The 27,474-nt window shown below is 38.4% G+C and overlaps 1 protein-coding gene across 1 annotated transcript; it reads right to left on the bottom strand.

Moving 5' to 3' along the window:
* Nucleotides 1-646: 646 nt before the first annotated feature.
* Nucleotides 647-24,993, bottom strand: LOC139735425 (solute carrier family 2, facilitated glucose transporter member 10-like). Its single transcript, XM_071646178.1, has 13 exons — nt 24,638-24,993; nt 15,414-15,530; nt 14,039-14,145; nt 11,768-11,851; nt 10,066-10,169; nt 8,707-8,902; nt 7,899-7,985; nt 6,802-6,912; nt 5,126-5,242; nt 3,741-4,500; nt 2,969-3,091; nt 2,401-2,533; nt 647-764 (listed from the first exon to the last, which is right to left on the bottom strand). Exons 1-13 carry the CDS (start codon nt 24,939-24,941, stop codon nt 647-649), a joined length of 2,361 nt encoding a protein of 786 aa, XP_071502279.1. The 5' UTR covers nt 24,942-24,993.
* Nucleotides 24,994-27,474: the final 2,481 nt, after the last annotated feature.

The following is a 27,474-nucleotide window of genomic DNA, read 5'->3' as shown; positions in this document are numbered from 1 at the left end:
AAAAATATCTTCATACACAATACAGGTCATCATGAAATTAAAGGGAAACATTTTCTCACAAACTGAAGTGATCATGAAGGGCACACACACATATACACAACACACATACACACACACACACACACACATTAAAACAGTAGGCCCATTTGCCCATAAGCTTGGGGGCAGGTAACATTCACAGATGGGTATTAAAATGAATGAGCACTTGTCTGTGAAAAAGTATCTCTGGTATTAATGCCCTGTCCGTCTGTTCCCGACAATGTTATTCAAGGCTTCTGTCTCATGGCACTTCTGAAATAGAAATCTTACCATGTGCTCCCATGCACACATACATAGATATACTTGGTGTGCTTGAGTTGTGTGTTTATCTGTCTGTCTGTCAGTCTGTCTGTCTTAATCTTACAGTTACGCAGTGATCCAAGAATGTGACTGCTTATCACCTTGACCTCTCACCACTCATAGAGATACAGGAGGGTGACAAGGATTCATACATTGTACCACTAATGGTCATTGTCTCACAGGTGATAGTCTCTTCCCACCTCATGGGTAGAACACAGCTTCCTCTGTGCCCAGCAAGTAAGTCTTGAGACCGAACAGGACAAAAAACTTGCAATATTTATCTCCGGCAGAGACGCTCCTCACCAGCTCACATGATGCTGTCGTCCGTGACGAGGAGAGAGGGTCGGTACAGGTTGGACCCTTTCCGGCAGCACTCGCATTGACTGCACACCGAGCGAAGTGCCAACAGCTGTCTCATTCCAGACCTGCACAGAAACAATGCAGTAAACATTACATACGGTAATAAGGCCTATACCTGAAATCCTGCAACCATGAGAAATTTACCTCGTAGAGACAGAAAGCCTCTTTTTTTTCTTAAATGGAAACAGATTATCATAATTACTCTTTCTTAGTCCAATGAAGACATTGTGAAAATAAAAGTTAAGATCACTTGATTTTTTCTTTTTAGTAAGATAGATGAAGACAACATCCAGCAGTTGTTGTTGTTGTGTTTGAGGCGTGTCATTCACGGACGACAACATCCAGCAGATATCTTAGAAGAATAGCCTTGTTCAAGGCTGTGACATCATTAATAAATTCTCACCACCCTAAGGAGATGGCAAGGACACAATGCTAACCAGAATGTTGAGATTGAGTAGGTCCTTTTCAGGACCACTCTGACATTCAAGACAAAATGCATGGTATATCATGAAACATGAAACTAAGTCCACTAAATGTTCTACCACCATCAAAACCTCCAAAGAGTACATGGAAAATAAATTGGTATTATTATCATCATTATTATCATTACAAGTGCCTTAGGTTTTGCTGTTAGACCTTGTGTACAATATATGATAAGTTTTTACACTTCATCCTACAGAAAGATTGTTTTTAAACTGTATTAACCCTAACTAGGCTGGGGGGGGCCTCTGAGGCCCCCCCCTCGACGTTCCGCGCGATGTATCGCAATCGCAAAAAGCTATCGCCGCGACGTTTCATGACTTTTTTCTTTCGAGTCTCACGCATCTTTTGACACCAAATTTGCGACGCCCGGGCGCGCGGTTCCGAAGTTACGCATAAATATGTACGTGCATGTCAGACCAAAAATTGCTCAAAAACGTGAATTTGTGTACAATTTCAATGCAAACTGTGCTTACAGGCAAATTTCATAAAAGCATGATTATTTTGGTGTTTTATTGATTAAAATCAATGAATAACATATTTTCATGTTCGGAGCAATGTCGCGGATAAATTTCATCGAAAAAACAATGAAAAACATAAAGTTGAAAAAACAAAGAAATACATAAGAAATTCCAAAAAACAATAAAATACTTAAGAATTTTTTCTGATATCACAATTTTTTTTAATTACATTTGCTAAGGACACTAAAAAGAATATTTACACACAAAAAAATGTGCCTGTTTTGAGCTTTATTTTGTGATTTATACCAAATAGTCTGATTTCATGCATCATTATGCATAAATTAGCATAATTTAGCATAAATGATAATTTTTTGAAAAATTAACTTCAAGATATTTTAGATTACATCATAGGCAATGTGTGTGCCAATTTTCGTCGCGATCGCGCGGTCGACGGCCGAGATCTGGAGGGGGGGCCTGGGAGGCCCCCCCCCCCCCGGCTCTATCAACTACCTAAATAGCCCAGCCTAGTTAGTGTTAAACTCTTAAAATGAAGGATTGATGCAGTGATCCATCAAACTCTGTTTGGCCAACAAAATCAGGCTGTTACACTTGTAGAAAAAAAATGATACCCTGCAGACCAAATTAATAAAAAATATCACTGTTATGCTGAGCTCTACAATAAGACTATCTCTTACTATCGCAATTCTCATCTCGAAGCTCCTTTGACGGAAACTCCACTAAATGATCAAACTTATCTCACCTTTTGCGGAGATCATCAGATATCTGTTCTAGACTCCTATTCTTTGTTTCAGGCACGACCAGATAAATGAAGACGACAGACACGCAGCATACTATGCCATACATCAGAAATGTCCAGGAGACTCCAAATTTTCCTGCAGAGGATATACACACAGCGTGAGGGAAATAAATCCATTATTACCATTCTGGAGTTTGAAGCACTATGTCCATTTTAAACAACATAGCATCAGTATGATACATGTTCATAACAGGTCAGAGAAGAAAAAATTTAGCAGTAACTGGCTAGGATGATGTAACCAGTCAATGGGTTCCACTGCCAATGTGTTGTAAACTATAAAATACAAGATTTGGCACGAATGACACCTGTTAAGTAATTGTCATGTGATATTTGCTCATGCAACACAGACCAATTATTTTGTAACCTCTCAAGACAACGTTTAAGCCCTTTCAAATTCACGAAGATTAAAAAGACAAACGTGCAGCGCCTCCAAGACAAATACACAGATTCTGTGGATATGGTGCGATGTGCAATTGACTACCCTAACAAATGAGGGCGGTGTAAAACTTACTTAAAACATCCAGGAATGTGAGAGAAATGATGACATTTGTGCCCCAGTTGAAGACGGTCGTGAAGGACGAAGCTCTGCCTCGGATGTCTGCTGGAAATATTTCACTGATCACCAACCAACTTACTACAAAATCAGAAACAGCAAATGGGAGAAATATGACAGAAGTGAATCACAATATGAATGCAACAGAGCAAATCTCGATTAAGAACAAATCACAAAATGTATGCATTGTAACAGTCTATCTGACAATATATGTTTTTCTTTTCATATGGTACTGGTGACACTGGATGAAAGAATGGAACTTTTGCCTTGAGCTGTTTCCTTCAGATGGTTTTCAAGTATCCACTTCTACATCAGCACATTTGCTGCTGATGTTGTTTTTTTTTTCCAACAATGCAAAGCATCTCATAGCATAATTTCTTTCTACACCAATGAGATGAAATTAACTGATGCAAAGAAAAAAAAGAAGAAAATTACAATTACACTGTCATCTTCATATGATTTGCACATGATGACAGCTAATTTCAAACAAATGTTTAATCACTGCCACATTCTTTGTATATTTTGAATAGTACTTGTGGTAGCAGTGATAGGGTACATCAAGAAAGTAGTTCTTAAAAGTACTGAGTTTTTCTTTCTTAGAAAGTGATACTTCTGTAAAGATAAGGAAACAAAAAAGAAAAAAAATCACTCAGACATATAAGAAGGATGTAAATACTTATAGCACAAGTATGATTAAATCATAATTTATGAGAGAGAAACATCCGCTTACTGGGACCAAATCCAAAGGAGTAAAATCCCACGTAGAGGATCAGAGAGAGCAAGGCCATTCCCTTGGCTGATTTGGACACCGTGACTGCATCCTCTGGGGGCTCTCTCGTGACATTGGGAGACGTACTCCGGAAAGTAGAGGACACAACAGCATCTGCCTCTGTCGTATGGGCCGGGCTCACACTCACGTGAGCTGTAGTACCTTGCTGAACAGTCGTGCCGAGTTTCAAAGTTGCACTGGAATGATAGGGCGTCTGAGACTGTGACTGCATCTCTGGCACTGGGGACAAGGTTGTCCCTTGCACCGAGGATGAAAGTGTCCCAGACACCAGGGATGAAGGCGTTCCGGACACCAGGGATGAGGTTGTCAAAACTGCTGGGGATGAAGTTGTGGTGGAGTTGAGAAAACTCATGCTCTCATTTGCCAAACTCTCTTCTCTTCTTGATCTTTTGTGTCCTCTCAAATTCAAATTTCTCTGCTCGATGTATCTTCTGCTTTCACCGAGATCGTCCTCTGAAATGTCTGTAGCATGCTCTTCATGCACCAAAGCTTGAGCTTCTAATGGAATGTCAAACAGTCCTCTTCTCTTTTCTCTATGCCAATTGATAACAATGTTTGATTGGTGAAGAGAGTCAACCTCATCCCCATAGTACTGATGAGTGTCCCTGCTGTGCATGTCATTTGCACTAATGTTCGAGGAAATTTCCGCTGGATGTGACGCTGAATCGCAAGGGTCTTTGATACTGGATGCAGGAAGAGTCTGAAAGACGGGCAACATAAGATTTTTAAAAAAAAATAAATCAGTCACAGCTACTCAAAACTGAGTCAGCTCAAGCTGGCTTTAACAATTCCAATCAGTCACAAAAACAACCTTCATAAAATCTTTGCACAAGTAATGAAGATGTGATATTGTGTCTTCATAAAGTTTCCTAATCATATTCATGACAAACATGGCAGTGATGATGGTACTAATATTGATGACTCTGCTGAGAGAAAATAATATTAACCTCTCAACACAGTTGACTCCTGTTAAAAACGAAGTCCTCAGGACTGGCAGTTTTTCTTTTGTCATAACAGAACAAATAAAGTGTATAAAAACCAGTATATAGATAATCATTTGGGGGCCTGAATATTTACTTTGTTGTAACAGGAATTTCATCATAACCATGTCCAATGTAACAGGAGTACACTGTAGAACTACCACTGCTATGTCCTATGATGATAATGAGGAGGAGAATGATAATAAGTTTTTCCCTCATTATCATTACTGTCATGATACTTAATAATAAGGAGGAAGAAGAATTTGAACACTAGTAGGAAGAGCCTGCACAAACAATAATAGCTGAAAGAAACTCTTGTATGAGAGAAACACACTTTCTCCCCACCTGTGTGAGAATGCCAAGGATGATGATGAAAGCTGCCATGGCCGACGCCCCAATGAGGAGGAAGCGGCGACGCCCATACTTATCCACCAGCATCACGCAGATGCAAGTTGCAGCAACCTTGACATGGGATGATGAAAGTAATGAAAAGACTCTGTCCTACGAATGCATTGTGTTGTGTGCCCTTTGTGGATGGTGTAGGATAAAGATTGTTCTAGATCAACTGATTACACAAATGTACATCAATTCAGTGATGTTCTGGACGGTGTGGAAAAGCAAAAAATGATAAATTGCAATACACCTAACCTGTTGATAACAAACTGATTTTGCTACTTAGTACACCCATTTCCTATAGACACCTGCCTCAGTACACTCGGAATTAGTCTTCAACAGTTTGAAATTACCATTTATTTCATACACTACTTACAAGAGTAAAAAACAAATATTTAACAGCACAGGAACACTCTTACAGCTTTCAGAATCAATAAGGTAGCTGTGCTAGTTGATGTAGGAAAACTACCTTCAGAGTTGGGTTTGTAAGTACCTGATGTTGTATGAAATTACATGAAGAGCTGGCTTTGTAGGTAGCTGAAGTTGTATAGAACTACCTTTACAGCTGGGCTTGTCTTTTCTGAATACCATCTTACACTTTGGAAACTGATGAAACACATATTCCGTCACATTGCCTTTTATCACTGTGCATTTGACCACACCTATTGGCTACCACTGATCATCTATCTAACCTAGTTTATTGGTCCCTAGTGATCCTACATCACACCACACTTGTTGAATCTTACTTATCATTACATACATCGCACTGCACACATCGGGTTCCCATTGGTCATAAATGCAACCAAAGCCATACCATATCCTCTTCTGATCTATCCACACTCACATTTCATGGTACAGTGCAATGTACCTATCAACCTTACATCAGACCACGCCCATTGTTCCTACCAACCTCACATCAGACCACGCCCATGGCTCCTACCAACATCACATCAGACCACGCCCATGGTCCCTTCCAACCTCACATCAGACCATGCCCATGGTTCCTTTCAACCTCACATCAGACCACGCCCATGGTTCCTTCCAACCTTACATCAGACCATGCCCATGGTTCCTTTCAACCTCACATCAGACCACGCCCATGGTTCCTTCCAACCTTACATCAGACCACGCCCATGGTTCCTTCCAACCTTACATCAGACCACACCCATGGTTCCTTCCACCTCACATCAGTGCCGAATATAAAGAGAGTCTGGCCAACTACTAAATTGGACGCCATGTCGTTACCGCACGTATTACGCGTTACAAGGTTAGCGTGTACGCTCAGACGTAACAAAGTAACCAAGCCAAATAAGGGGTAGTTAACAATGGACACTGCATATGAGCGCACTTTAGTAACGACATGGCTCCACAAAGATCACGGGACCTGTTTTGACCAATCACAGGCTTCAAAATTCATGAGCCGAAAACCGAGTTGGCCAGACTCTCTTTATATACGGCACTGCCTCACATCAGACCACGCCCATGGTTCCTTTCAACCTCACATCACACCACGCCCATGGTTCCTTCCACCTAACATCAGACCACGCCCATGGTTCCTTCCACCTCACATCAGACCACGCCCATGGTTCCCACCAACCTTACATCAGACCACGCCCTTCAGTGCATACCTTGACCATGCCCAGACCAACTGTGGCCAGAGTTGCGGAGAAGTTGTCTCCATACCCCAGGTCCTTCAGGATCGTTGGTGCATAGTACACAACATTTGTCTGTCCGGTGATCTACAAAATCAGAGGGATCAAGAAAGTAGGTTATGATATCCTTTCTCATTCAAATTAATAATCACTGATTACCAAAGCTTCATAGAACACATGGATACCTCTTGTGTTCTGACATAACTGAGCTAGCACCCAGGTGTATGTATACATTATACACTGGTTTTCCTTGGCACCCAAGACCCGGAAACGTGGTGGATACCATGAAGTGTGAAGGTTGGCCCGGCTCTGACATATTCAAGGATCCCCATATAAGGACAGTTCTATCACTTAACCCGTGAGGACGGACTGATTTTGCTATAACATACATTTCCCATAGACACCTGCCCAAGTATTTTCGGGGCTCATCTTCAGTGAGTCAATCTCTATGTAAGAACACATGCAGTCCAAGAATCTTGACTAGAGTCTACCATTACAGATGAGCGTATGCTTTGCTGTACATATTCACTGACCAATGCTATTCATGGCTTTGGAATGCACCCTGGTGGGCACCGAGTGAATCAGGCCACCCACAAATCCCCATACTACTAGTGGGTCTCTAATCTGAATTTCAGAATCAGCAGAATGTTTGCCACATGAAAAGTGGTCAGAGAGTTCCCTGTAACTTTTATGAAATGCTGCTTTTGTCAACTGTGGATAAAACCCATACTTTGTCACGATAAAAAAGAGGGGTTTTTTTTCTTTTTTTTCAGGAACCTCTTGCAGACTCAGGAAGACTTGACAGCTTTGTATCTTTACACATAATCATCTACGCATCAGACTTCTTAGGATACACTTCCAAATCGTTTGTTTACTGAATAAAACATACAAAGGGACTGACGATGGCAGAAATAATGCCAAGAACAGAATTGATGATTATGTTATTGTGGATTATTTGTATTCATAATTGACTTATATGCTTGTTCTCCTTTGTTATTTGTAAAGGGCTTTGAAACATTTTCATCCTAAGCGCTATATAAATTTTCCATATTATTATCATTATAATGCCATACCTGCTGGAGAAAGACGAGTCCTGCCCCTACCACCATTCTCCATCTCATGTTATCCACTGACTGGAACAGGTGTATGAAGGAGTAACTCTGAGGAGACAAAACAGAATATGAAAATTTGGTATCATTCTCAAAAATAGACAAACTTTAAAAGTGAATGCGATCTGGAAAAAAAATCACAATAACTTTCTATAGAGTGCACATTTCGAATATCATATTTGAGTTTACTTGCATATGCTGTGCAGTGTAATCAAACAAACAAGAAAATGTTTCAGCAACATTTGACCTGTGATAAGAATGCTTTGTAATTCAGCAGTTTTAAATGTTTTCAAGAGGCAATAATATCAATCCTATTGATATTATACACACAATTCTTAACATTGGATTTTATTATGTGGCAAGAAATAAAGGAAAAAAAATTATAATATACCCACTGCATCAAAATGTTTCTTCTGTTGCATCAACTTAGCTAATACTGATGAATACTAATGAATCTAATATTTTCAGTCTATTCACTTTTTCTTTGTCTCACTCCAGAGGCCCTCTCCCCTATCTCAACCATCGTCTACCTTTGATGTGCATATGCATTTAAGTTTGTTTTGTAAGTTCTATACTTGCTTTGTAGTTCTTTGTATCTTATCATTGCCCGTCAGTTTATCTATAAGTATACAGGGTGCTGTTGTAAACCAAGTATCAAACTGAATGTGCCCACCCTGTAATTTCAAAGAAAGTGTGAATAGAAAATAAATAATAATAGTAATAAGCAATGAATAATAAATAATGAATAGAAATGCACAGATCGCTGACTTACTCTCTCTTGTGAGACCGACGCCTGTATCTCCGCGAGCTCGTCTCTGACGACCTTCGACCCCCGCAACTTCATCAGGACATTCTCGGCTCGTGAGTTTTGCAGTCTGCGCACCAGGAATCGTGGACTGGGGGGCAGGAAGAACATGCCGACCCCTTGCACCACAGCAGGGACGGCCGAAAAGGCGAACATGAACCTCCTGAAAGTGAACGAGACGAGATGATGTGAATGAAAGAGCACGAGAAACAGACAAACAGAGATGTAATGTTGTCATGAATAGTTATAAACAAGCTTTAGATCTCCGACACGAACACAAAAGATGATGCTATTAAGCTAAAAATGTTGTTTTGCACAGGCGCGAGGTGACTGTTTCCATTGTTGAACCCTAGATGCTGTGTCCTCTTAGCATTCACATCACAGTCTATCTACAGCGTGCAAACAATACATGTATGTTGACATCACTTCAATCTTGAGCCGTTACTCTTTAGTCGTCAATCGGTCCTTCTTCATATATGTATTTGTCAAGAAAAAGAAAACTGATTTTCATCTATATCTCTTTACTTCCTTGTTGACAGTGGTCAGCAACTTCTCTGGTTCTTCATCATTATCAGTTTTCATCTTTGCCATATTTAATGTGTCATGTGGTATAACAAGTCATAAAGAAAATACAAACAGATGAGTAGGCATGATTACACTGAACGAAATGACACAATACTTGAATGACAATGAATAATTTGCTGCGTCAAACGACTGACTAAATGAATGACATGTGAATTGAGCAATAAAACACAAACTGATAAACTACAAGCTACTTTAAGGGTGTGTGAAATGGCATTGCTGTGCATTCTTCTCCCTGCACTCTGGTACATCTGTCATTAGTGGCAAGTGTTGGGGGAGGATTAAATATGAATGGCAATAAAATAGAAAAAGTAAATGAAAACTTACCTGTTCTACAACTGCGGCTGCGAATGAATTGCACATACATGCACACGAGTGGTATCTCTTATATTTTTGTGCACAATTACGAGTAGTCTTGTATCAAGACTTACGGAATGCATTAACAATTTAGGGCCAACTGCATGGGCACACTGAGGTACTGTATACGCCATATATTTCGCGAGTCTAAATTTTCGCGCATCGGGACTTCCTGACAATTTTGCAAGTGGTTAAATTCGCGATCGTGGAGTCCTGTATTGAATGGAGAAATGTATATGCGTACGTCACATTCATATCGGCATTAGAGTCAATATTTTTGCATGTCTTTAATTTCGCGAATAGCAGCTGACTCGCAAAATTCTCGAAAATAAAAACCTCGCGAAATATTCGGCGTATACAGTAGATGATCAGACAATATCAACATACCAGCCTGACGATACATTGATGAAGCAGAAGTTAATTAGGTATGCCAGCAGGAGACCTGAAGCTATTCCCAGCTCATTGATGGACACCATCTGACCACGCCTTTCCTTTGAAACACAGCACAGAATTCATCACATCACACAAGAGTCTTGGATACCACCTCAAGTACACCTATCCTTTGAGATTTGAACCAGTATCCAGGCCTCAACACCAACAATTTTCTCTGGTGGCCCATTCAGGCCTCTTAAAATCTTAAAATCTTAAATTTTGGTCACCCAAACAAGAAATATAGCTAGGCCTGAAATAAAAGGAAATATAACATTTCATTTTGAATTCTAGCTGCTTTATTGGGTAAACAATAAATAACCCTTTCGGAAATTTGGTGGCCCCATATCAATTTTCTGTTGCCCCAGGACAACAGGCTACTGCTGATGTCGAGCCCTGCAATGTTGAATCAATATCAGTTTGTACAGACACCACTAATTACCACGGTCCATGTGATGCCCTTTAGAGACAATCTCCTTTTTTATCTCACAGAATTTTCTCATCTCAACCTATCGTTGCTTACAAAAACAAACAAAAAGAAGCAAATGTAGAGAGAAAAAGTGTATTTCAACATCAAATAGTAGAAATTTAGCACTTTGACCAGACCTCTGATGCTTGCTCTTTGACCCCAAGACCCTCAAACTCCCAAGATAATCATTGTCAGGCAGCATATGCATATGTGCAAGTAGACCTACTAAGCTTCATGAAGATACCTCGAGCCAATTCCAACATAAATGGAAAATAAAAGTGAAATGGTAGCATCTTTACTTGACTGTTGACCTATGACCCAAAAGCTTTCCTGGAGAATCTATATCTGGTACATGTATACAAGAGTTTCATGAAAATACCTTCTAGCACTGCAGCGATATAAAGGAAACAGTGAAAATTAAAGAATTTGACCTTGATCTTCACTTTTGACCTTGAGCATGTGTGCCCAAAAATTGATAGGCATAACTTCGTCCACTCATACATACATACATACATATGCCAAGCTTCACTAGGATACCTCAAACTGTTTTTAAGTCACCCTGTCCACGAAATTGATTGTGGATGGAAGGATGGACGGAAGGACAGACGGACAAGGGGACAACTCGAAAAAATAATGCCTTCAGTGACACTTTGTAGCTGAGGCATAAAAAATAAAACATTACATCTTAGCAACAGGCTGACTTCATTCAAATGAGAGAATGTGTTTATAAAGCTGCTCTCCCTCTGTCAAAGTCAATATCAAGATTTTCACTTTTTTATGCCTAAATATTGGAAAATTACAAGGACAAGTTGTAACCGCACAAGGTTACACTGATAAAGTCATAAACAATATGCAAAAGAAAAATAAAGTTACACTACATAAGGTGATTTCGGTGGAAAATGTGGAAAAGGACGTTTGTTTGAATATATATCATAAAGTGAGATAAAAGGGTGACGTATGATATCATGATTATCAGACAATGTTTGTAAATACATTTTGTCTTCTTTATGTGGTTTTCATTCAATAAATATGCTTGAGGACTATCTAGAGACGATTATACAAACAAGATGATATCAATAGTGGTGTGAAAACAACTCTATAATTACTGGACAAAATACAGTAGCAACTAAACTACGAGTGCAAATATATACAGCACCTCAAAGTCACCTTATCGATTAAAAGTAAATTTACCTTTGGAGCTATTTCTGATATGTAAATGCATTCCCCAATGGCCGAGACAGACACTGCAAATCCAACGATGAGTCGGCCGATGACCTAGAAAGACAATTTTTTGTAATAAAATTTATAAACTCCACAATCAACTGCCACCGAAAATCTTCCACAAATCATGGGAGCTATGGCAACATTGAACCACAGAAATGTCAGACTAATCACTTGTTGTGTGGTCATTAACCTGTTCCCTGCCAAGATTATCATATCCTTACAGACTTTACACAGTATGACCTAGGTTTCCACAGGCAATGGGTTAAATGGGAATGACACTGCAAGATAAAACAGGCCTACAGGCAGACACGTCAACATTGTACACAGCATTGGCTGTGTTCTGAGGGCTGTAAAGGCCTAATTTTGAAAGAAAACAGTGTAGGTGTCTTTACCCTTTCAGCAATGGACATGTGTTCTGACAAATTGGGAAGAAATAGTATACTGGGTATTCCATGAAACCTGCAGTATTTTTGGCAAACAAAAAGAAAAATGGTACAAAATACTACAAAAGAAGTATGAGATGGCATCTCTGTACAAGAATAAACAGTTTAATTTCTGACTAGTATCCACACTGGAGGTGAAACCATGTCTTTCTGTTTCATAATCTCACAAACAAAACATACACCTGTGTATCAGCCTACTTCACGCCTTTGATATTTTCTTCATCTCAAAAGAGCTTCATAACGTACAGCTCTAAGGAAAACATTGGAAACATTCAATTGATCAAGCACGTACCATGGCAGTCCAACTGACTTCACGGTGTATGAAACAAGCTCAACAATGACACCTTAGTCATACACTATGCTAACGACTCTGGGCAAAACAACAATAACGGGACTCTTCTCATCTGACAGACATACATGTCCTACACTTTATTGATCACAGTTTCCCTTTTGACACAGATTTAAAAAACAAAGTGCAATTGCAGTCTGAATGACCACTAAGTGACCCCTGCACACAGGTTTAAGAATTCATTTTGTTACCCTTTATCATTTGTCTATATGGGCACCACCTAGTGGGTTCTGAGCAAAATGTGTTGGGATGTCAGAATTTTATGGTAAATAAAATAAGGTAATATGCATCGATGTGACCGTGCATCACAACCAACAAAAAGTTGCACTCTCTGATTTTACGTGAGGACTCGAAATAGGTGAAATGGGTCAACTAAATCAATCTTGGGTTTTTTTCTCAAAGAGCAAGTCTTCTCCTTGTATATTTTGGGATCATAAAATGAATGGGAATTGTTTTTAACTGTTTTTCCAGAGCACTCTTTTTAATAGTGGAAAGGTGTGATTAGGTATGTCTTAAGAGACCCATTTTCATTTCTTAGAAAGCCTTTGCACTCTTTTCACTTTCAACTCAAAATAAACTTTTGAAAAGATAGTGCTACTGCTTTGAAAGTTGTTTTCAATCATGGATAGAATGAGCTGATAGAGAATGCTCAATTTCATCTTAATCTGATAATTCCTTCATTGTTGTTGCTAAGGAATTTTAGATCCTGTTTTCTGTGCCATCCATTGCACAACACACGGATTGGTACGATTAAGTTCTTGAATAAACCCTATGCTTCAGAGCTTCTTTTCTCAGTACTTATTTTTCCAGAGTGTGTGCTTTCTTTCCGTTATATAGATAGGTTAGGAGAGTCCATTTGAATTGAGTTATATATGATTTTAAAACTTGAAGTCTGCTCTTTCAGAATCTAATCTGTATCTTGGGATTTGTTGGTTCTGTGATGCAGGGTCACATATTATGTGAATACGTTGGTATACTGGTCTATTCAGGTCTACAGTGTATGCATTCAAATTAATGAACAAATGTGAAAGTATTACAGTACCCCACCCTCCCTTTTACTCTTTGTGTACCATGGTGTATGCTCCCTGTATGCTACATGTGGCTAAAACACTTTCAATGTACTAGGGCATACCGCATTTCAGGGGGCGGATCCAGGAATTCTGTAAAGAGGGGGCACCTTTACAAAATCAAAAGGGGCGCACACACCCCTCCCCCATTTTTTTCTTTTTATTTCTTTAGTTTTTTTTAAAGAATAAAATTGGGGCGTGCGCCTGGTGCGCTCCCCCTGGATCCGCCACTGCATTTCATTGATGGTTTGTGCATGGTTGCACATTTCAGGAACATGATTACGCGAAGTTGGCAAGCCATTGCCCGTGCCGGGCATGCGAATGTGGTACTACAAGAAGAGTTCCAAAAATTTGTAAAAATGGGTCAATGCCTACGTACCAGAATGGCATAGGAATTGGCCACTGTCAGGATCACTGCCCCTGCTGTGAAGATGGCTGAATTGATGATGATGGTCCAGCGACGACCGATCCTATCAATTACGAACCCTAGTAATGAGGATAATTAAAGGCATAATTTACCATTTGCAGATGAAACAAAAACCCTGCATTTGAATAGTGCTTTAAAATAGTTCTAAAATGTAAGTTAGGGATAAAAAAGACCACTGTAAAAATTTGAATCGGTAAAATCAATGTTAAGTATGGTTAAATATACAAAATGTGAACAATAGTTATAATAAAAATCTTTCCAGACTAAACTGTCTACAGTTACAGTTTATTGAGAAAAATACAGATTTATATCTTCTTATATTTTAGGCTTTATCGCAAAAATTTTATATGATAGAATGTTTTGTGGTACAACAGACCTACAAATATGCATTAAATGTCATATCTCGAAAAAATTTTAAATCATTGTTCCCAAAGGTAAACAGGACCTTTAAAGTAACAGAGTGAGGAGATGATTCACAGAGTGTCATTTCATTGGATTGTATTATATCACAGTCTAAATGCATACTATACAGTCTGTAATTCAGGATTTACAGGTACAAACATAACTGTCTATATTTCTGCAAAGTTCATCTTCCCTTCTTTCTGTGCTTCTCACTCCCCCCTCCCCCCCCTCCCCCCTCCCCCTCCCCCTCCCCCCCCCCCAGCCAAAAAAGGGGGATCTTTCTCTTTGTTTGCAGAGCATGACTAAAGCAAAATATGTTTATGACTTGTTCTTTATATCACATTCGCCTCACAAACAGTTTTTACAGTCAAACTTGGATTTTCTTTCATGAACAATCAAAAGCCTGAAAATTACCAGAGGGATATTTCACCTCTATCAATAATGTTTAAAACTAATTCCTCAAACAATTTGCATCACTATCACTACAACTTTATTTGCCTGCTGAATTGTTGAACTAGTAATACATCTTGTTGCACAAAGTAGGAAATAAATAAAGCTGCAACAGTGGACTTGTTTAAATTCATGAAATTCTTCCATCAAGATGTTTGAAATTCTTACGACGATTTAAGTGAAGTAGTTTGTTTGTTTGTTTGTTTGTTTTTTCGGGGGGGGGGGGGGTTATTTGTTTGTTTGCAGGGGAGGAATGAATATAAACACAAGATTTTTTTTTTCACAAATAAACAACACTCAGATGAAAATGTGCTGAAATTTATTTAGGCAGTAGTTCAAACAATGAAAGAAATTATGAAAAAGAAAAGATGAAATACAATACAGTCTGGGATCATAGTGCGAGAAATCAGTCTGCCTGTGGTGATGAATGGCTAAATTATAGCTCAGGGGACTGAATACCGCAATTATTAATTACCTCCAAGCATTGATCCAACTGTTGCTCCTATTAGCATGGAACTGACCACCATTTCTTGCTGAAAGCACGAGAGACTAAAATCCACCTTCAGCTGCAGGAGGGCGCCAGATATGATGCCTGTTTGGCAGCGAAAAAAAAATTGTGTTGCTGTTAAAGGGATAGTTTAGCATTGGTGGAGATGAAAATTGGGCTTTGAACTTTTTGTGAGATACCGAGAAACCACTTATGAAATAGTGTAGAACATAGCATACCATTCCAAGAGGAATTCAAAGTTTATTTGATAAAAATCGGATCTGTTATGGCCGAGACATCCAAAAACAAAGTAAAACAAAGCAATCGTAGTAAAAGGTGGGTCCAAACATTTGGATCGCTCTTTTTTGGATATCTCAGCAATTTCAAAACCAATTTTCATCAAACAAATGTTGAATCCCTCTAGCAATTACATGCTCGTTAACATTTCTTAAGAGATTTCTTATTGTCCCACCAAAAAAAAAATTAGAAACCCGAAGATAGGTCTCAACCAAAACTATACAATCCCTTTAAAGAACATTTCCATCATGATATTACAGTATGTTGCTTTATAAGAAAACAGACAAATTAGATAACATCACTGAAAAGTAATAGGGGGGAAATATACAAAAAAAAAGTCATGAACAGTAAAAGTGTAAAGACTAAAACAAATCGGTAACTGAGTGTTATGTAGGCATTGAGCAGCTCTCCTTTGGGTTTCTACATGAAGGTTCACCAATTTTCATTTCTCCCAAGAGAAAAATTTTCTTCAGACCTGTTCTAGGTAACATAAAAGAGTATTACTTTTTGCTTCTCCTTTTCAGTTGACAAGTTCTGACCGTGCCAAAATATCATGTGCCAAAAATGCAAATTAAAGGCATTATTAACCATTTGCAGATGAAACAAAAACCCGGCTTTAGTGCTTCAAAATATTTCTAAAATTTGAGCTAGGGATAGAAACAAATCAATATAAAAACGTTAATCAGTACAATCAATGTTAAGTATTTTATACTCAGTATGAACAATATTTTTAAAATTGTTTAGAAATTACAGTTATGGTTTATCAAGAAAAATAGTGATATCTCCTTATATCTCAGGCTTCATTGTAAAATTGTACATGGTAGGTTTTGTGATACAACTAATCAACACATACATTGTATGCATATGTACAGTCAAACCTGTCTTAGCGGCCACCTCCATATAACGGCCATCTGCTTATAACGGCCACTGAAAAATCCCCTGGACGAAATTCCTGTATTATGGACCCTTTATATAGCGGCCACCTGCCTAACGGGGCCAGCGGCCAGCGGCCACTCATTTTGTATCCCGTGGTGAATATCTACCTGCGTATAGCGGCCATAAAAATTTAGCTGAACCGTTAAATCAGCCAGGAATACGATGTCTTTTACGTTCATTGCGTGAATTCTACCGAGTCCTAGCTCAGTTACAATCATACAGACATGATTGACAAAATTAATGAAGCTCTTTGCCATGAAAAGCCATCTTATCACTAACTTGACTAGATTTGATCCAAGCTTCAGTAATGCCGCCCTCAATAGATGCTACAAAGGCAAAGACAACTCCTAATAACATCTTAGAATTTTACTAAAATGCTGAGTAATGAGCGTTTAAGTTCCTTTGAATAACGACAATATGGTACTTGCTTAGACAGAAGCAGGCAAAGAAAAAAAATATATAAAATGAAGTGAATTGTACAACAAAAATCCCCATATTAGCTGCACATGCAAACTTATTTGCTGGTTGTTGGTTATTAAGAATAACATGCGATATTATCTGTTATCATAAAATGCAGATGGGTCAATCCACGTCAAATCATCCAATTTTCAGAAAAGTTGTCACCCGACCCCCTCCGATTTTCTTTAAAATCGCACCAAATGTTCCCCAAAGTGTCTCACGGAAAATCCCAAAATGTTTTGCCCCAAGGTCAATTGGTTGCTAAGATACAGCCTCATATAGCAACCAATGCGTATTCCAAAATATTAGTTAAAAGCAAATTATGCATTTTTGATCGATTGTGGTAGCATAGATATTTATGCAAAAGTGTTCATTATCTGGAAATTGAGAGAACTCTATAGTCTTTGCAAGAAAAAGTGACTGTGACGCGAAATTGACTTTTCGTTAACGTGCACGAGGTCACCGAAAATGGTGTTAAATGTTAGTTTTGAAAATTTCAATGCATATTTAGAGGCTAATATCTTCCACATTTCATCACCTCAGGTTCTAAGATATTATGCTGTTGAAGGCTTTGACTTGCTCGGTAATTTTGAAAAAAAAATCAGCGGATTTGTGCTCACCGTTTTTACGGAGAGCGCCCTCAAAGTTGACAAAAATGAAAAATGTGTCAAATTCAAGGTCACGGATCACCCTTCGTCCCACCTAGGAATGGCATCAATTTTTGTGTATTGATAGACATTTACCTATATTATCTTGGGTTACCAAAGAAATTTTGCTACCGAAATGTTAAATGGTAAATTCACCCCACTGAAAATGGTCGTAAACGGCCAAATTTCCATGTAATATCACATATTGGGTTTAGAGGACATTTTAAATGTCCATGCTTTCAAGATGAAAAGCCGTAGCCCTGTGATATTTGCTGTAGGGGTAGTCTGTAATACATATTTTAGTAATATATACTACAAAACACTTTTATTACCGGTACATAATAATGACCTTGAAATTTAATCCAAAATTTGATAAAAACAATAAGTCGCTCTATTTTCCTCATTGCACTGCATGTAATATGTGTTTAGAATGACTTTTCACAGAGCAATATTTCAAGAATTATGAAAGCTGACAGCCTACCATATTAAGGTTCTAAACTATTTGTGCTCTTCTTTCAGATTTAGTGTCAATTTGATCATGAATGTTATACCCTTGACCTTGAAGTGCTTCTAAAAATAGCTGTAAATTTGTTAACTACAAATTACACACACAACAGGTGTTTTATGGCATAACATACTAGTGATTCTTTCACAAACACAAAAGTTTTTATGGTGTAAATGTTATATACTGGAAGAAATCTATAGGTTCTTGCAAGATATGTTCAATTAATTACTTCGTTCTGACAATGACCCTGAATCTATGACCTTCGAAATCAGGAGAAATGTCTATTCCTGCCTACAAAGACCTGTATTTACACTGTAAGTACATAATAATAATCGAAATTATGGACATTGCACCCATTCTAGCCTGTGAAAAGCAAATTAAAAGCACTGAGTCTTCTTTTTTGGGGGATTTGTTCTGTAACTTATGACAATTCAAAAATCATTTCCATTCCTATATATTTTCTTGTTTTTGGTAAATTTGTTATGTATTTCTTTGTTTTTTTATTTTCTACAACATTTTTTTTTAATTGGAAATTGTCACAGCCCACTTTTTGTACCATAATTTGAATAGAATTAATCAATCAAAGTGATAGATAGTAAAAATGCTCAAGTTTTTATGACTTTTACCACAAGTACTGTTTTCCATAGGAAATGCACATGAAATCACTCAATATTACTGTCCCCTTTTGTGATTGAAATTGAGGGTCATTGTCAGAACAAAGTAATTAATTATAACATATCTTGCAAGCACGTATAGATTAATTCCAGTATATAACATTTACACTATAAAAAGCTTTTGTGTTTGTGAAAGAATCACTAGTATGTTATGCCATAAAACACCTGTTGTGCGTGTAATTTGTAGTTAACAAATTTACAGCTATTTTTAGAAGCACTTCAAGGTCAAGGGTATAACATTCATGATCAAATTGACACTAAATCTGAAAGAAGAACACAAATAGTTTAGAACCTTAATATGGTAGGCTGTCAGCTTTCATAATTCTTGAAATATTGATCTGTGAAAAGTCATTCAAAACACATATTACATGCACTGCAATGAGGAAAATAGAGCGACTTATTGTTTTTATCAAATATTGGATTAAATTTCAAGGTCATTGTTATGTAATAAAAGTGTTTTGTGGTATATATTACTAAAATATGTATTACAGACTACCCCTACAGCAAATATCACAGGGCTACGGCTTTTCATCTTGAAAGCATGGACATTTAAAATGCCCTCTAAACCCAATATGTGTTATTACATGGAAATTTGGCCGTTTACGACCATTTTCAGTGGGGTAAATTTACCATTTCACATTTCGGTAGCAAAATTTCTTTGGTAACCCAAGATAATATAGGTAAATGTCTATCAATACACAAAAATTGATGCCATTCCTAGGTGGGACGAAGGGTGATCTGTGACCTTGAATTTGACACATTTTTCATTTTTGTCAACTTTGAGGGCGCTCTCCGTAAAAACGGTGAGCACGAATCCGCTGATTTTTTTTTTTTTTTTTTTGATAATATCTTAGAACCTGAGGTGATGAAATGTGGAAGATATTAGCCTCTAAATATGCATTGAAATTGTCAAAATTAACATTTAACACCATTTTCGGTGACCTCGTGCACGTAAACGAAAAGTCAATTTCGCGTCACAGTCACTTTTTCTTGCAAAGACTATAAAGTTCTCTCAATTTCCAGATAATGAACACTTTTGCATAAATATCCATGCTACCACAATCGATCAAAAATGCATAATTTTCTTTTAACTAATATTTTGGAATGCACATTGGTTGCTATGTGAGGCTGTATCTTAGCAACCAATTGACCTTGGGGCAAAATATTTTGGGATTTTCCGTGAGACACTTTGGGGAACATTTGGTGCGATTTTAAAGAAAATCGGAGGGGGTCGGGTGACAAGCACTGGATGATTTGACATGGATTGACCCAGGTGTTGAAATTCAAAATGGCCACATACCTGTCTATAGCGGCCATCTGTCTAGAGCGGCCACTTTTGTTGTTTCCCTTGGATGGCCGCTATGGACAGGTTTGACTGTATGCATCAAATGTGATGAACTCAAACATTTTTAAAATCACCTCTCTCAACGGTAAACAGTACCTTTAATTAAATTTCATGTACAAAACAAAAGGAGAGCTGCTCAGCATCTATACCACACATAGTTGAACATTTGTCTTTCTCGCTTAACTTTTGCAATTCATAACTTTTGTTTTTAATGTGTCCAAATTTTGTCCCAAACTTTCACTGATTTGCTTCTCTGATTCCTAGCTGTTTTCATACAAGGGCAAGTCCAAGATAAGGTCCCCTCAGAAGGCAAAATTTCATCTTTGCTCAATATTGACATGTTTGGTATCATTTTAAAGCTTATGAGTTGAAGTTTTGGTTTCCGTGAAGGAAAAAATGATATTATGTAAATTTATGCAAATTTCAAGGGCTTCATTTGCATAAATGTGAAACACAGCGTTACGTATGGGACATTTATAAAAATTCATATTAATTTGAAGGAAAGCAAATAATAATTGATTAATATGTGGACATAAGAAGTTCATCACATAGTTTAACTTGGTATGAAAATTTAGGGATTATGCAAATGATTATGCAAATTAGCTCGTGTCCTATCATGAGATGTCCCATACGTAACAAAATGAGGTCATTTTTTTAGGTTTTTTCTGAAATTGCTAAGGTTATTTTAATGCCCTTTTGGAAAGTTCTAATTTATTGTTTAGAGAAATTAAATACCAGAGAAAAAAGAAAAAAAAGTAAAAGAAATACTTTTTATTAGGCATTGAAATAATGTTACGTTTGGGACAAATGCGTTACGTATGGGACATCCTCATACATATTGCATGTGAATGCATGTAGCTAGCTGGGAAGGTCCCTCAGTACACAAATGGTCAATCATCCTGAAGAAAGCATCCCAACATTGTAGCTACTTTTTGAGTTATAGACACTTGAAACAATACATGAACTTGACCGAACAATTTTCAGAAAGGGGAGGGGAAAATGGCAAAATTATTACACAATGAAAAATCAGCATTAAAGGGATGGTATAGTTTTTTGTAGAAATTTGGATTCAGTTTTCAACATTTAAAGAGATGATTGGAAACCAATTATACGAATTACTTAAGAGCATAAAATCCTAAGACTAGAGGAATTCAAAGTTTATGTGATGGAGATCCAATTTGAAATGGTTGTGATAGTATATATATAAAAGAAAAAAAAGTAAAATGATTTTTTTTTTTTATTGCAAGTGATACACAAATTGTCCTTATTCAGTTTTCAGTAGTAGCCACAACAAAATTCATGGGTATACATACTGAGTTGTGACTCGAATCAATGACCTGACTGCTAGACAGACATCATATATCTACTCGATCACTGGGGTTCCACGCAGCAGGTATTGCTTATTTATTAAACTTAATATTTCTTGTGTCAAGTTGTTTTTTATTGAAACTAAATGGCAAACTGCCCATCATCAATGCAAGTAAACACTTTAAACTATTCAATTTTTCAGTAGTAACTATCCTGATAAAAATAGGGCATACTTGTACATACTCAGGTTGGTCATAGAAAATATAGAATATGATTGAATGTGATTATGATGGTAAATATCTGGGGAATATTGTTCCCTTGTCAATCTGGATCAGTATTTGAGTAATTTCAACTGATTCCACCTCAATAATTATGCAAAAATTTGTTTAAATGGGTATTTTGCAAAATTATTTTGCAAAATACCCATAAACATGGTTCTCCACACACTAAACGAATGGGGAACAAAGGGCATGCATACCCAGGTTGGTCATAAAAATATAAAAATATGATTGAATATGATTATGATGGTGAATATTTGGGGAATATTGTTTCCTTGACAATCTGGATCAGTATTTGAGTAGTTTCAACTGATTTTACTTCAATAATTATGCTAAATACCCATAAACATGGTTTTCACACACTAAATGAATGGGGGACAAACTGTCCCATACGTAACTGTCCCATACGTAACACGTCATGTCTGTCTTTAATTAGAACCTGTAATTAGAGCTTTTTGCCTAATGACATGAAACTTACGTGTGATAATCTTGAGTGTTGTGACTTTCATCACAGTGAGTTACAAGTTGTAGAATGAAATACTTTCAGAGAGTTTTGAGGTTGAAAAAAATGTTCAAAAAAACAAAATTTTTCTGGTCCCATACGTAACGGCACATATTTTCTCTTCTAGAATATAATTGTCAAGGTCATTTTTCTCAATTTTTTACATGATTATACTTCTTCTAGATATCAATCACCATGATGAAGTTCAATATGATCAAAGGCCATTAACACTATTTTTCAGGTCATAAAAGTCTCTGAATGTCCCATACGTAACGTGCGCGTTATCTTGGACTTGCCCACAAAGCAGCATACATCTTGTAGTATCAGGATGGCATTTTCCTTCATGATAATTGCTACAAATTTGCAAGGATTCTGTGTTGTATCTCTTTCCTGCAAGATAAAAGTTTAACTTTCAAAAGTTATTCAAATATCAGTGACTCTGAATATCATGAATTACCTCCTCTTTGACAAACTTTGCTCTCATTCAAACCTACACTGTACATGTAGCTCAGGTCTCAAAATGATGCATCAACCACTGGAATTCAGTAAGCATTTATAACTCAAAAGTGAGCAAAGTGACCCATTGTTGCTATCATCTCACATTTCAGTGACCTTTGAGTTCTGATAAAATCCTTATCCACCTTAGCCTGAAATTGATAATAATGCCTCAAGGCTGTGAGAACAGACACATGTCCACTCCTAGCCACGGACAGCATTATTTCCCCCATCGTGAAGGGCAAAATTAAGGGCTTTTTACACTTGCAAATTTTTGCTTAGTCCCGTACTAAGCTAAGTGGGGCTGGGGGGGGGGGGGGCCTTAGCCCCATCGTTGGTACCGGACTTTCCTTAGCCCACTTTCTGTTTACACTTGTTTTTGCGAAAGTGGGCTAGCCCCACCGATAATCCCGCACTATCTGGCCCTGCAAAATAGCAGGGTTAGCACCGCAATTGCGGTGCCAAGCAAGCAAGTGTAAACAGAATGAAAAAATAATCCGGGGCTAAGCGACGGAGACGAAGTCCGACCCCCACTGACCAATCAGAAACGAGGTAATCAAGTGCTGCCGGTGCGTGCATGTACTTGTACAGTGCACAGCATAATCATGAATATTCATGTGGTTTGAAAAGTACGGGGCTAAGAAATATGAGTGTAAAAAGGTCAGTTTTCTCCTTAGCCCAGGACAAGAGCTTAGTACGGGATTTATTGGCGAGTGTAAAAAGCTGAAACAATTGGTACGTGACTACGGGACTAACGATAGTCCTGGGTCAGAGAAAGTACGGGGTTAAGAAACACAAGTGTAAAAAGGGCTTCAGAGTCACTAAACTTGACAACAGCTACCGGTATATATATAAAATATAGTAGTCTGGAAATGGCATCAAATTTCACACATGGAACTGCAGCAGTCACTTTCATGTACCAGCAAAGTTCTACTACAAAAGCACTATAATACATACAGTCTCTCTATAGCACATAGGCCAATGTACATTAAACTGGTCCCATGATTTTAGTGACTAAAAGTTGTGCTCTTTCATCAATATGCACCTACTCATTACTAAATTTCATAATTAGTTAAATATGTTCTTTGGAAATCAAAATGGAGGTCAACCAAATGCATAGGTCTCATGAAGCAGTGGAATGAAAGCAAAGTATGTGAGAAAATCTATGCACAAACAGGCCTGTACTTTGACAAGTTATAATTCTATGGTGTTGGCAAATCAGAAAATATGATCCTCTACAGGGCTGGCCTTTCTTAAATCAAAACAGAGTTACAAAAGAAAAAGCAATGTTTTGAAAAGCTAAATAATTTCTTACCTTTTATCAAAACAGAACAAAAACAGACAAATCCTGACACAGCACAGCTTAATTTACACATTTTCACCACTATCATCTGTGCTAATCTGAACAGTCTGCCAGTTAATCTTCAGTACCATATCCACAGTAAGCACAGAACAATAAACAAGTGACATCAATGTGGCACAAGCACGCAGGTTCTCTTTATTACGAACCCCACTGACACCACATCAATAACACACTTTAACAACAATCAAAAGTACAGTAATATTATCTGTCTCATGTCACTTGCTCTTTGCATGCTTGTTGATCTGTCCAATTATGTTCACTCAAGATCAGCATTTCCCATCCCCATCCTCTTGGCAGTTTTGGTCCCACAAAAGAGCACAATCATTCCACCATGTACAGTACAAGGTGACATATTACAGTATATTCAGCCCATTTAGATCTGGATGTACATGTACATACTTACCAATGTCATACCCAAAGAGGATCCCACCTAGCGCTGCCATGATGACTGCAACAATCAGGTAGGGTGTGGTCCTTCTTCCTGGTCGTGCTGTACCCCCTGCCGCAGCTACGATGCTCATCTCGATCAGTCTCTCCTCGCAGTCGGAGACAGTAGGTGAGGGGTTTTCTGTCGGCCCCATCAGCCTGCTGCCAGATTCGAACTGATGGTTTGTGTCGACGTTCAGATTACGGTCGAAAACTGTGGTGTCGCCTGAGGACACCCCTTTGGGTAAAAGGTCCGATTCCATCAAATTCTCTGTTTCCATGGTGACCACCTCACCTGGTACAGTCACCGCCTTGCTTGCTGGATGGAGCAATCTCACTACATCTATATGAGGAAGAGAAATGTAAAAAGACAGAAACAAATGAGTGCACTCAATGTCTGAGTAGTAGCCAAGGTTGTGCTGCCAACAACCACACATCAAAATCAAAAGTTGTCAGGGAGATACTTGTAATTGTATACAAATTGTACAGCTTAGCTGTTAGATCTGTCAGCTAACCCTGATTGAGTTTTATCTATAGAGCTAAAATAAGGGAGGCTTTAAAATTACCTTGTCTTAATTGACTTAACTGATTAAGTTGTGATGTTCAAGGCACCTCGATGATGAGGAGCTCTGCTCAGCATTCAATTGGAACCAGCTTGCACTTAGCTACCAGAGCCAGGGGCAGATCCAGTAATTCCAGAAAGGGGAGGGGGGGCGCAAAATTGGAAAAATAATAAAGGGGGGCACACGCGTCTCCTTTCCTTTTTTTTATTTTTTTTATTTTTTTTTATACAAAAATTAAAGGGGGTGCGCCTGGAATGAAAATGATTTGATAAAGTTATAGAAGCTGGCAAATTGGTGTGACCTGGCAGAACTAGAAGGACAAAAATCATAGAAATAACCCCCCCCCCCCCAAAAAAAAAAAAAAAAATAATAATAATAATAATAATAATAATAATAATAAAAATAAATAAATAAATGAAAAAATATATAAAAATAAATAAATAATAATAATAAATAATAATAACTTTTTAAAAAATCAATCGCGTTTCCAGTTCTGTCTTAATCCCTTAAGTGCAGAAGACACCATATCACGTCAGGGCCCAGGGTTAGGACGACTCTGGGTCGACTGTCCTGGTTTCTCATCAGCCACTTTTTATTAACTGCAACTTGTAAAGGAAACAACAAATCACCTATGAATGCTGAATATGTTTCTTGATGAGACTTGCTTCATCCACACACCACTGTTTTGTGAGGCAATGCTCCTCTGATATTTTTGCAGGTGCTTAAACTGGAAGTTTAAGCACCTCTTACAGAGCCTTTTGGAGAACATCTACCAAGTAATTAAGTACACATTTCTTATCAAAACATTTTTATTTCACATTGTTTTTTGGCATGGGCCATGGCTATGTTTGTAATTACTCATGCAGAGTGATCAGTCAGATCAACATTTAGGCCCTACACTAATTTTGTTGTTGTTGCTGGGTTGTGTTTTATTTTCCAAAGAAATCTTCTTTGGAGAAAAATCTGGATATTATCGCGGTCTTCAATGAGAGAACGCTCTGTTCATTTCTGTGTGCATCGATCTAAGGTGGTAAGATGATGGTACAGTATCATCTCTCAGCTCAGCGGGCTGGCGCAGCGCCACGTCACTAGCTTCGTCCCCTCCGAGGAGCTGGAGCGTGGAGGTGTGACCATACTAGAACAAAAATTACCCGCAAGAAGATTTTTTGGTAAATCATGGCACCTGAAATGCCTATGGACGTTTGAAGACGACTCCGTCTTACCTGTGTCAAGCAAACTCTCCTCTGAACTTTGAAGACAACTGCTGTATTCCATCTTGCTTTCAAATCAGTGCGTGCATTCAAGTACGACTAGGATCGACTTTGGCGATACCACACGTCACACCGGGCCCGGGCCGCGAGTCGCCCGTGAAGGTTGCTTGTGTGGTCAGCTGGCTGGCGCTGGCCTGGTCAGACTAGGGTGCTACTTGTCCCTTAAGTGCTAGAGATGTCGCAGTAAGGTTTACCGAGTTGTAAGTCGAAAAACAAGATTGCAGTGTCCTCGGCAGTGGTCGGTTTTCTTTGGCACTTTCCGGCCGACTGTATGTTTACATTCAGCTGGAGCTGAATCTGTCACGTTAGTGCTCTGAGTGCAGTATCGTACCGGTACAATAAGCTGGCACAGTGAGCATATGCCGTATGCCATAGCAGCATGCACTTTGTGTGCGGGGAGCGTGGCGGCTGGGTGCGCGGATTCTGGATGGATACCACTTTCTGCAAAATCAGCACTCGATCGCTTTCGTAATGGGGATGCGGGTTTCTGTCAACGTAGCGCAGTCATCCCCCATGATGTAAACAGAAAACGAAAAGACAGGTTGCTTGGTGTGCTCGGTGTTTTTGCTTTCGGAACTTGTTCATCTCATGGTTTTCACTCCTCTGCTCCAAAATTTTCCCAATTTACAGTCGAACCTGTCTATAGACCGATTCAAGTGACTGTTCATGGAAGTGCGCCCTCTTAAGGCGACGCCATAACTGGGGGCCAACCAGGCCGGGTCGGCAAGCGCCGTGCGTGCGTGGCAAGGGTGCCAGCGGCATGCAGCCAGTGCTTTTACCACCCGGCGCCAGCCGGCCAGCTACCTATCTCTGGCGCTGGCAGCGATCGACGCATCTGGATTTGTGACAACTATAGAGTCTACTTTTTTTTTTCGTTAGCTAATTGATAAAATTAAACAACTTATACCGACTATGAGCGAATGGGTAGATGGCATATACGGCTGTAGCCCAAAGTTGAACTTCAAGGTAAATATCGGTAC

This window comes from Diadema antillarum, unplaced genomic scaffold, assembly GCF_040938485.1.
Source record: "Diadema antillarum isolate AM-2024a unplaced genomic scaffold, OU_Dant_1.0 seq00000577_RagTag, whole genome shotgun sequence".
Taxonomy (NCBI): Eukaryota; Metazoa; Echinodermata; class Echinoidea; order Diadematoida; family Diadematidae; genus Diadema; species Diadema antillarum.
The sequence above is the reverse complement of the archived record's forward strand: the minus strand, read 5'-3'. Positions and strand labels throughout refer to the sequence as shown.